We start from the raw sequence: 12,150 nt of genomic DNA on the forward strand, positions 1-12,150 counted from the left end.
CTGAGGGAGAGAGAGGGAGAGAGGGAGAGGGCTGAGGGGTTTTACCTCTATCCCTCCCTCCTACATCCCTACTGCTTTACTGCTGCTGTCTGCCATAGTGCCCCCACCCCCATGATCCATGAGAGAATAAACATTCATAACAGTTTACACATTCTTAACTAGCGCAGAAGTAATTTTGATTTAGTTTTAGTCATAGTCTTTGGACTAAAATGCAACTTAGTTTTAGTCCAAATGTAGTCATCAGGACTATTTCAGTTATTTTAGTCGACTAAATCTGTTACCGATATAATCGACTAAAATATACAGCAGCAGTGTTTTCAATCAGCATCGATCAACTTAATATTGGATGGTATTAATGTTTGTAAATACACACCAGGGTTGGGGTCAATTATAATTGTAATCACGTAATTGATCATTAATCACAATTATTCGTAATTGTGATTAAATTGTAATTGAGTTTAGATAATTGACTTTGTAATTGTAATTGCCATGGAAATTCTATAAAAATTGTCAATTATAATTTAGTGCAAACCTGGGGAACCATGTTACAGTTCTATGTATAATAGTTCTACACATATGTAGTCAACAATGATTATAATATGTTTCATGTCAAGCTTTCCCACATTTTACCATTTAAAAAGGTTGAAATCAAGGGGTATATTGATACAAAAAAAAAAAAAAAAACTCAGACGCTCACACCAAAAATATGAAAACCTATATTTTCATTGATTAGGAAGCCTAACAAGGTAATCAATAGATAGAAAATAAATTAGATGCTAGATATTTGTTTTTAGTGTATTTTACAGCTGATTTAGGACCCGTTATCATAAGAGATGCTAACAGAAAGCTAACACAAGAGGAAGGTTAACTTTTATTAGGTTATTTATTTCAGGCTCAGTAATTGTGATTAATTGTAATTTAACTTTAGTAATTGAGAATGTAATTTTAATTGACTTTCTGAGGATAGAAAATATTTGTAATTTAATTGTAATTGAAAAAAAATGCTGGTTACTGTAATCGGAATTGAATTGTAATTGAAAAATGTAATTGACCCCAACCCCGATCCACACCGATTTGATGTTGATAATAACCAAAGGGTTGGGGGTTCGAATAGAATAGAATCAACTTTATTGGCCATGTAATGTATGTTATAACACAATGAATTTGACTTGGTGAACTGTGCTCTCTCTAATAATGTAAATATTAAATAATAATTAACTAGGAAAAAAAAAAAAACATAAATATAAACAGTAGTTAGACTAATATGTGCAAAACTAAATAAAATAATATAACAAGATAAAATAATAATAAAAATAATAATACTAGTAATAATAATAATGCTATAATAGTGCAGTGATGAGTAGTGCCGGTGAACATTTAAATTAAATAGTATGTACATGAACATTCTCAGTGACAGTTTGATCCAGGGTTGTTATGTGTTTAGTTCCAGGGTTATTTCACAGAAACAGGTCTGACACTCTTTGACTGTTTAGCGTTGATCAGAGTGACAGCTCTATCCAAGTTATTGTCAATGTGTCCTTGGGCAAGGCACTTTACCCACTTTGCATCATATGGATAGGTGTTAGAATGAATGGTGATGGTCAGAAGGAACGTAGGCGTGACATGGCAGCCACGCTTCTGTCAGTGTGCCCCAGAGCAGCTGTGGCTACAATGTATCTTACCACCACGGCTATGATTGGTGTGAATAATGGTTTCTGTAATGCGCCATTTAAATCCAATCAAAATTATTACATCGTGATCAATGCGTAAAACCACAGGATCACAAGTTCTGATAGAATTTTGTTCCATGTGACAAAATTATAGTTTAGTTTTTATTAGTGGACGACAATATATACATATTTTGATATCATTTTTGTCAATGTGATTTCTTAAATTAGTCAGTTTGTTTTTAAATTGTCAACGAAAGCCTTTAGTCAACAAAATGAACACTGAAACTGTGTTCAAGTTGTTTTGTTCATATTTTACTGTTAAAAACAACTATTTAAGAATGTTTTTGGATCGTACAGATGACGTCCTGGAATTCTTGAAAAACAAGCGCGACCACCACAGAATTTAGAGTTTGTGTTAAGAGAAAGGAGCATTCTACAATGGAAAATAAAAATAGCCCAATCTCTACCATTAGCACGTTAAAAAGGGTCTACTCTGTATACATATGTGAGGCAGGAGTTGATACTTTCTGAGCCATTCTTGTCTATGGATGCTGCTCTGACAGTAAATAAGACCAATCAATGAATTATCACTATCTTTGTCCATGATATGGTTTCAGGTATTGCACAAAGATTCTTTGAGGAATCTGGAAGAAATGCAAAGTATTCTCTGACAGAAGTTGACAATGAAAATGTCAGTTTGGTAAAGCACATTATTCAATTGTGATTTGCATCCAAGAGTTTCCAATGATTCTCTTTACTTTCCCCAAAGAACTGTTGGAGAAACATTGTAGAAGGCAGCCCACCTCCAGAATTTTTTACAGTGGTGCTACAAAAGATGATGTGACTAATGCAGAATTAAATCAGCTACAGTTTAGTGGAAAGGGAACATACAGAGAAAGAAGTGAAAGCAAAACAATGAACTTCTTGCAAGATTTTCTGCAGGAGATTAAAATGTCAGGTAAAACCTATATTCAGTATGGGTTAAATGACGACATCTCTTTGGTTTAAATGTATTACGTAATGCAATGTATGTACGAATAACATCTCTGGTCTTTGGAGAGAGCAGACGTGTTTTCATTCGCTCCGATAACACGACCTTGGCTACAGCTGGCTACAGCTGAACAGCCTGAAAAATTGGGCCCAAGACTGAAGGAAAATGGTGAAAAAACAGCAGGGAGGCCCTTCAGAACCCAATTCGGGTTTGGAAGAGGTCAAGGAGATGATATGCGAGGGTCTACGAAACCTATCTGCCGAGATAAAGTCGTTGGAAAAGACGCTGAAAACTCACTGGAAAACCTACAAAGCGAAGCAAAGGTACTGAAGGAAAAGAATGAAAGAAATGCTGAAGAGATAAAATTGTTGAACGCCAGGGTTGAACAGCTGGAACAAAAGGAAAGAGAGAAAGATGTCATCATCACAGGCCTAAAGATAAAAACCAGGAGTTACGCGAGTGACGAAGAAACAAAATCGGTTGAACAACAGGTCATTGACTACCTGGAGTCGAAGGACATTGTCCTGAACCCTGACAACATCAACTCCTGCCATCTCCTGCCAAAGAAAAATGATAACAGAGCTGTAAAAATAACCTTCACGAATATGAAATTCAAAGGAGAACTACTGAAGCAAGGAAGAAAGCTGAAGGAAACAAAGGTTTTTATTAATGAAAACCTGACAAAAAAAAATGCAAGCATCGCATGGAAGGCACGCCAAATAAAAAAAGGAGGAAAGATTTTAAAGACGTGTCCAAGGAACTGCAGAATTTACATCACACCACTGGGAGATGAGAACGGAAAACCAATCCTCATCAAAACGATGGAAGACTTGGGAAAATACAAAGGATCCACCTAAACAACAACATTACTGATGGTTATTATGGATATGGACCCAGATCTATATAAACACTGGAAACAAAACTCAGACTGTGATTATTTCATGGAGACTGAATTAAATGTGGAAACCAAGAGTAAAAAAGGTCTGTCATTTATTCATTTCAATTGCTAGGTGGTGGGGTGATTAAGGATTACATTAAATTTAAATTCAAAGTGTTTATTGTCATATGTGCAGTTAGAAACACGTTTTCCTGTACAATGAAATTACTACCTTGCTTATGAACTAAGATATAATAATGTGTTTATACAAGTTAAATCTAACAGTGGAAAATACAACACTGCCAATAGAACTAACAACAGCTGGATTAACCTTGATGTAGAGACAAAACAAGCTGCAAACTTGTGTGTCCAAAAGAGACATTCCCGAGTGGTGACACTATGGATGAAAAGGGAAAAAAAAACAACTTCCAAACACCTTCAAAAGAGAAACTATTCTTGCACTGGAGGAATGCTAACAACGTCTGGCAGGGAACAAGGCCAACACGAACAACGATAGAGAGGAGGAGGAATAAAAAATAAAATAAAAAAAAAGACAACACTGACTACAGATGAGAATACACAAAAAAGGACTGTTCAGAACAACTCAAGAATGTTTGACCAGAGAGACATGTAAACCCATGTAAATTTGCGATGGTAAAACAGGGGACGGGACCCAGATAAGCAAACTGCTTCTCTCGTCTCCTTTTTCGGCATGTATAAAAAAAAAAAAAAAAAAAAAATGTAAAAAAAAAAAAAAAAAAAAAAAAAAAGTGAATGTAACCATGTCGGAAATAAACTGAATAAATAAATAAGAAAATAAATAAACATTTGTAAATAAAAGCTTACAGATTTTTCAATAAGGCGTTTTGGGGAAAAAAAAAAAAAAAAAAAACACATTTAGTCAGATTCAAAATATTTTTTAATGTAAAAATACAATCTATATATATATATATATATATATATATATATATGAATTAACAGACTTTTTAAAATAATTATACAAAGGCTTTTTTTGGTGGTGAACTGAAAATACCACTGGTGGTTCAGGATATCATGGTTACATAAAAACCATGTGAACTGAAAAATGTTTTTTGCTGTAATTGTACAGTTTTGAATAAATAATAACCGTACATTGTGAACACATTGTCCTTATTCGGACAACTCTGGTAGTGGTTTCCATTACAGTAGGTCCAAAGATGAAAAAGCAACTTAAAAAAGGTCCAGTGATGGTTAAGTGTCTTCCTCCCACACACTCTATGCAGATCAGTAATGGAACATCCTTCCAATGAGAAACTTGAACATGAAACACTGAAAACAAAGTAGAGAAGAATTGCCCTAAAGAAACTTCGAGGATATTTCTGTCACCATTCAAACTTCTTGACCATTTGCATTTTTTAACTCAGAAGTCATCAGAACCATTGAACCTATGGAAGTACCAGAAGCTTTTTGTGCCAGTTCATGTTCCACTGTTTCTGTTTGACACCCAGTGCAAATATCGCACATACAAGTCTCGACCATGTAACTGAGAATGTTCCAGAGGATTGATGGTTCTCCTCAGTTCTTCCAGGGCTTCTTCATCCAGTGGGCACGCCAACTGTAGAACCTCCACTGAACCATGCAAGTCTTCTCCCAGTACAACACTTTCCCAATCGATATCTGGGTTTTGTAGCTGCTGCAGAACAAATTAAACCATTGCAACGAGTCACAACATTTATATTTTACTTTGTTCCTGGAAACACATACTTAGATTACTACGGAAGAGGATTAGGGTCACTGCAAAAAAAAAAAACTAAACAAAACATAGCCACTGAAAAAAATAAGTAAATAAAAAACTATAACATAAATAAAGCAGCAGTCAGGAGCCTCCATGCATTACATCAAATTACACATTAGACTATCCAAGACTACCCTCTAGAGGTGACAGGAAAACGCATCAAAAAGTGTAAATATGATTAGAGCTACATTGTTTTGCACTAACCAAACATGCTGTGAGGAGTTATATGCCCTCTACCACCACATACCTGTGTGAAAGTGGATTTTCAAAACAAAATACAGACCAAGACTTTGCGCTGAGAATCACTTAAGACTCAGACTCTTCTCGTTAAAGTTGTAGCGAGTAATATTTCTGTTTCAGGGTCATGAAATTTATTTTTTTTTCTCCTAGAAAATGTCAGTAGACTAGTTAAATAAATCAAGAAATAATTCTAAATAAGATGTTTTATTGTGTCCTTACAGATAATTGTTCTTTATATATAGATATATTATTCCTCAAGGTAAAATGCAAGGACAAATGTCACTGTAGGGCTACAATGTATCTGACATTACATTATTATGTTTAAGTGTGCAGGACTAGGGGATACATGGCTTCAGGTTAAATGTCTGAAGGAGTACAAGAAGTTTGGGAACTGTAGTAGGAGAAGGAAAAATAAAACAATTCTATAACATTAAATTATATGGTTATCTTTTTTCATCTGTTTTTTTGTCTTGACTGTTTTTTGGTTCCTCTCTTCATTTTCAGAAATATTAATACATATTTTCAGAAAATATTAGTTTTGAACTCCTTTGAGGAAAAAAAACAAGAAGAAAACCATACGTAAACAAAAATGTATATCAAAAATCAAAATGTAATTTATAATATTGAGTGAGATACAATTAAATGCAGACATAAGTTGTACTGACATGGATTATTCTGACTGCTCCTTTTAAATTATTAATATGTCTTATAAAGACGTATGAGAACAGCATTAATGTCATCCCGATTTCCCCTCAGGGATCAATGGTTTACTGAATCTGAGCAGGTTTAATGTAAATTAACCTAATTTATATCATCCCTATGACATCATTCCACACCATAATTACACAAAATTAAATGGACACAAGGATGCATCACTTATTTCACCACTAGGGGCCAGAATATTTGACAGTATCAGAAGTTATCGTTCAACTATAATGTTTCAGACTCTACAATCATGGCATCGATGGTCTAGTCCACAACAACAGAACAACTTTTCTCACAGATCTTCTGTAGCTCTGATTAGATGTTTAAACACTCTGAGCATGTGAAACTGATTGAAGCTGATCATGTTTTCATGGCGCACTGCTGCGCTTGACGAGAAACGGACGGAGCTTCACAGACACGTTAAAGTTAAACGGGCACTGGTGGCTCTGATTAAGGAGAGTGTGATGATTTACTTAAGTTTTTTTTGGCAGTTTAAACAGTGTTTGGGGTGGTTTTGACTGTTTGAAATGTCCAAGACGGGAGGGGGGTGGTCAGTGTATCTAATGAGTGGTCCACGGAAACATTCCCCCATATTTAAAAAAAAAATGGTCCTTTTCCTCACGGTGACGCCGTTTCATCCCGATTCTGTCCATTTCCGCGGTCAACAGTAGATTCCATTTTCATTGGTAGATTCCATCTGCGTTTCCGTTAACGTGGATTTTATAGGACCTACGTTCTTATTTCAGGCTGCATGCAAGCTCCTCCCACACACACACACCACAGGTGGAGTTAAGCCTAATTTAAGGTTCTGCATACAATCCCCCGCCGTAGGCGCAGACCCTCTCCCCCCGTAATCTTACGTGCACCTCTCAAAAATCCTGACTACCCGTCAAGTCGAGGCCTTGACGCGTAGTCAGCTAGGGCTGTGATTGGTCAGCTCCAACCCTCAGCCCCGGTCACTGCCTTTTCCAGTCACACCACCATGTTATAACTTTTTGCGTAGCGATACGAGAGTTGTTTCTACAATGGATTGAGTCACAGAGAAAACCGAGACGGACAGAAAGTGCCAGAGTTTTATTATTCCATTCATGGCTGCAGCAAGTGAAAGACCGCCAAACAAAGTCAATCACAGATAAAAGGTGTGCGTTTACTGTCTCTGAACCTACAGTGTGTGTGTGTGTGTTTCATTAACAGTAAACAATGACCAACATGCTGTGGAGCCTAATAGAGGAGCAGACATGACGTTATGTTTGAAGCAATCTTTACAGTGCTGTCCCGCTCCAACTCCCCACTTCCCGGGACCCCGTTACATCGCTGCTCTCTCTCCGCTCTACAGCGGGGTCTGGGTTCCTTCACCCCCCGGTGTGACTATTGACCGGAGCAGTCGAAAGTCCGTTCGATACACTTAAGTTTATACTGAAAAATAAAGTGCACGTTTTTAAACCATTGTTATAATATTTGTGTCCAACAAAACACACAGTTAGGTACAGTAGGTAAGTAATAATCCAGAAATAAGTTACATTTTAAAATTTCTGTGACCGGAAGATAAACAAGGGATTTTTAATGCTCATCTGTAACAACAACACACAGCCACACCCCCTAGCGGCAGGGCGGCCAATTGCATAGCGAGGTGTTCCCTCCATGCAGAAGGAAAACCCAAAAGCTTGGATTTAAAACCAAAGAAAAATAAAATCTAGAGAAAAAAAATAAAAAATACCCACGAGATTTAAAAAAGTTGTTTTTTTCTTCCACTATTGATCTGTTTTTTTCCCCCTCTTTTTTCTCAGTGGCTCTTTTTTGTTTTTCAGTGCCCCCAATCATGTTCCGTAGATTACAGTTCATTCATCATCACTAAAACTCATTTGCTGGTATGGTTGTTACTGTTGTAAAGTATCATTTACATATAAAAAACCATTATGACAGAAAGTCACTTTGGTTCAGAAATGAATTTTCTTCCCTAGTTATGTCTGTTGAGTAAAAGTCGAACTGTCATTTTAAAAATGGTTTACCTGAAGTTGCTCCACTTCATCTCGATCCTGGTTCTGACCCAAACACCACAGCTGTTGAGGTGTGAGACCTCCATCTGTTTGTAAAGGATGATCGTTCCATCCACCAATGAAGGTCTTAAGGTCTTGCTGGAGCTTAGCGACAAAGATGTAATGGACACCATAGAGATGGATCCCATCAGAGATGTCGAGCACGCCCACTTCCTCCAATGAGTGAAGAACATTGTAGTACGTTGACGTAACTGCGATCCAGACATCCCGCCAGAGTCGCGTCATTCTAAAAAAAAGTTAGCATAAATAGATTAAAAAAAAAAAAAACCAGCAACAAGCCAATAATTAAATAACCAAAACTATTTTTCAAAAAACCTAACAAACCTATGGTTTCGGAGACTCTTTCCAGAGATAAAACTTTCTCTGTCCGTTCCTTTAGTGGCAAACATGAACTCTGCAATGTCTAGGTTTTCAGGTGCCTGTCCTCCCCGAACTCTAAGACAAAAGCATATTAAATTACATTTATTGTGAATAAATATTAAACTAATTGAACATGAATAATGTTTTTTCAAATAATAAAGGGAGAAAAAAAATTGAGATCTCTAATGAGATGTTAATCTGAAAGAAATACCTGGATGGTAACCCATGACGCCGAGTTGATTTTAAAAAAAAGGAGAAGGCAGTTGATGCTCTGTTATTCGTTGCAGCGTCCAGGTACAGGATCTAGAGCAAAACCACATTCAAATAAGTTAAACAAGCTCCAACCATTGCACTGCTAATGACAATTAACGCTTCAGTTGGACCTGTCATCAAAAGTAAAAAAACAAGAAAATATTTGTTACATTTTGTCAATAAGGTAATAAATCATGACTTCTGATAGGGCAAATGTATTTGTATCGCGCATTTCATTCACAAGGAAATTCAATGTGCTTTACATGATCAAAAAGTGCAACAGAAAACATTGAACAGCTTAAAAAAAAAAAAAAAAATCAATAACAACATGATTAAAAATCTCCCCCCCAGTCATACGCAGTCGAGAAAAAGAATGTCTTTAACTATAAACAGATGCCTTAAAGTCAAACACAGCTTTATAAAACAAACAAGAAGACAGGAATCAACATCCCCTCGGTTGTCATCATAACTCAACCTTTTCCTAAATGTCCTAAATCTAACTTAGATGTATAAATAAGAAAATATCAAATCAGAATATAAAAATCACTATCTTAAACGGTTTCTAAGAAAAGCTGTCCCTTTTGAAGATACCTCAAACAAAGTTTAAAAAAAAAAAAACAAAAAAAAAAAACAAGGGCAATAACTCCGGAAGAAATAATTGCGCACTTCTCAGTGCTCATTTTCGAACTCCATCAAGGTATTGATACCCTGAAGCCACACACCGAATTTAGTTATCCTATCTTAAAAGATTAAGAAAAACTGTCCCCTTTGAAGATTCCTCAAACAAAGTTAAAAAAAAACAAAAAAAAAAAAAAAACAGCACAAGGACAATAACTCCGGAAAAAAATATTGCGCGCTTCTCATTTTGAAACTCCATCAAGGTATTGATACCCTTAAGCCACACACCGAATTTGGTTAACCTATCTTAAACAGTTTCTGAGAAAAGCTGTCCACTTTAACTCGGACGGACGGAGCTCAAACCTTCCACACTTGCGTCATAAGTTGAGTTTGTCATTTCCCACACAATACATTTTATCCAATTTTGTAATAAAAAAAAAATCATTAGTCAGACAATTTTAACAAATTATGTGATTAAAATTACCTTCCTTGAGTAGCCATCCACTCCACCAAAAATCACAATACTGTATCTGTTTGAGGAGAGAAAACATTTTAAATAAGATCAGGTTTAACAGATCAGACACACCCATCACCAACAATGACATATTTTTATAGAAACAGTAAGTTAATTACATACACCATTTTACTTTACCTCTTCAGTTTGTGATCGGTGTCAACGTGGAGCGATGCCAGAGAGCCTCTACCAGAATAAGTACTTTGCATGTCACATCCCAGTGCCGTGAGCCGTGAGAAGATTCCTGCAGCATCAACTCTATGCATAGAAGCCATCAATCTGCGATACTGAATGTGAAGTCCCATTGAAACCAGATGGCCCATGACCGTTCTATACCCAGCGTCTGGCATCTGTTTTTTAATAGTCGATATTATGCAATCAAGTTCTCGGTCAGACATTGTGCTGTAGGATCCTCCCACGGACAAGTCTAACTCTCTCTTTCTTCTGTAAATTGCTGTTCTGGGAACACAGAGGATCTTTGCAATGCACGATATTGGTAGATTTGTGTCCAGCAAATGTTCTATTCTCTCGGTTTCTGATATTAACCTGGGTGCTCCTGGACCAGTTTCACGTTCCACAGTGGACTCAGGGATAGTATTAAGGTCATTTACAACAAAATGGCGAAGGTTTTGCAATGCCTCTTTGATTTCTCCTGATATGCCCTCTATCTGCTCAGAGAAAGCTTCCAACAGAGTGAGCTCATGGCGCGTCAGAAAGTCCATGTGATCAAGATCCACTGGTTGTTTGTTCAAAGCAGACTGAAGTTTACCAAGGAGTGATTCTCTCAACTGCTGTCTCAGGACATCCTCCTGTGTGACAGAGCAACAAATAATTAGGATTGCTGTCTTTGACTACATAGTAAAATGCTGACAAATCTGGAAACGCAGTCCCAAAACTAAAGGTTGGAAGGCAGCGGACTTTAATATATAACACCACCAGAGGTGACAAGTAACAAAGTACAAATACTTTGTTACTGTACTTAAGGAGTTTTTTTTTTTTTGGCAAATTTTCTTCAAACAAATATCTGTACTTCCTAATCCTTACGTTTTTAAAATGAGCTTGTTACTTTTAAGACCTTCAAAGAAGATTCCACGACGTAAATAAAATGCAAAATTATGGTTGTTTGAGTTTTTTTTTTTCTTCCTATGAGGCAGTTCTCTTAGTTTTATGGTTAACATTTAAGTTTTTATAAATATTAAACTAAAAGCTGATCTAAGTTCATTTGAACATTTGCATTTATTCTCCAGGTGTTCAAAGAGTAATTGATTTTATTTATTTCCATGGACCAGTTTTCTATAAGTTCTTAAATAAAAATTTAAGATATGGAATTTGCTGGTTTAAAAAGCCCATTTTATTATTGAAGAGACATTTGTTTCGACACACACACAGTTGTTTTGACGGGGGTGCGTGTGTGTATTTATTTTTTTTTTCTTCCTAATGTGTACATAAATGATTACAGACAACATAAGCCAGGGGTTGCTTAGAAAAGTATTTAAAATAAGTAAATTCAAAGCAAAATCTGCAGAGGCGGGTGCTGTGGGCTGGACTGAGGAAGAGATCGCGGGAGGGGGGAGGGGTCTCATCTCCAAGGTGGAGCCTCGTCCCCTCAACAAAACAGCAGGAAAATGGCTGATGGCAGGAAATTTAAAGATTACTCAAAAATACGTGAATCAATTTGAGAAACAATGGAGGTATGTTTTTCAGGAGGGAATGACACACTAACATGATATAAAGCTTGAAAAAGTGATTTTTACATTTTTTAGTAGCATGTACTTTTTTTTTTTTTTTTTTTTTAACTCAAGTAAGGGAGAAACTTCAATACCTTTACTTTTACCATAGTCATTTTTGATTTAAATATCTATGTTTTTACTTGAGTACTGAAGACTAGTACTTTTGCCACCTTTGAATAACACACAGGATAACACACATATATAAATTAGCTTCTGAAACAGGTCTCCATTGCTTAAATGTAACTGGGGAGTTGCATTTTGCGAACAACTTACACTAAAATTGATGTTATTGAACATCGTAACAATACAGTTTATAACGACACTGAAAACGTACAAAACTTTCAACTCACCTGACGTCTCGG

The 12,150-nt window shown here is 36.2% G+C and overlaps 1 protein-coding gene across 1 annotated transcript; it reads right to left on the reverse strand.

Moving 5' to 3' along the window:
• Positions 1-4,791: 4,791 nt before the first annotated feature.
• LOC114462505 (uncharacterized) lies at positions 4,792-12,150 on the reverse strand. Its single transcript, XM_028445396.1, has 7 exons — positions 12,139-12,150; positions 10,197-10,867; positions 10,029-10,074; positions 8,886-8,977; positions 8,639-8,749; positions 8,267-8,540; positions 4,792-5,210 (listed from the first exon to the last, which is right to left on the reverse strand). The coding sequence occupies exons 2-7, from the start codon at positions 10,778-10,780 to the stop codon at positions 4,995-4,997; spliced, it is 1,323 nt and encodes a 440-aa protein (XP_028301197.1). The 5' UTR covers positions 10,781-10,867; positions 12,139-12,150; the 3' UTR covers positions 4,792-4,994.

Source organism: Gouania willdenowi, chromosome 4 (assembly GCF_900634775.1).
Source record: "Gouania willdenowi chromosome 4, fGouWil2.1, whole genome shotgun sequence".
Classification (NCBI taxonomy): Eukaryota; Metazoa; Chordata; class Actinopteri; order Blenniiformes; family Gobiesocidae; genus Gouania; species Gouania willdenowi.

What these genes read in the sequence shown, in the direction of transcription:
- LOC114462505 (XM_028445396.1), bottom strand. Translation starts at nt 10,780, where the DNA reads ATGGACTTTCTGACGCGCCATGAGCTCACTCTGTTGGAAGCTTTCTCT. An exon ending in ACCGATCACAAACTGAAGAG is followed by an intron (nt 10,075 to 10,196) that starts GTAAAGTAAAAT and finishes CTCCTCAAACAG; the next exon opens with ATACAGTATTGTGATTTTTG. An exon ending in ATGAAGTGGAGCAACTTCAG is followed by an intron (nt 5,211 to 8,266) that starts GTAAACCATTTT and finishes TTTGTTCTGCAG; the next exon opens with CAGCTACAAAACCCAGATAT.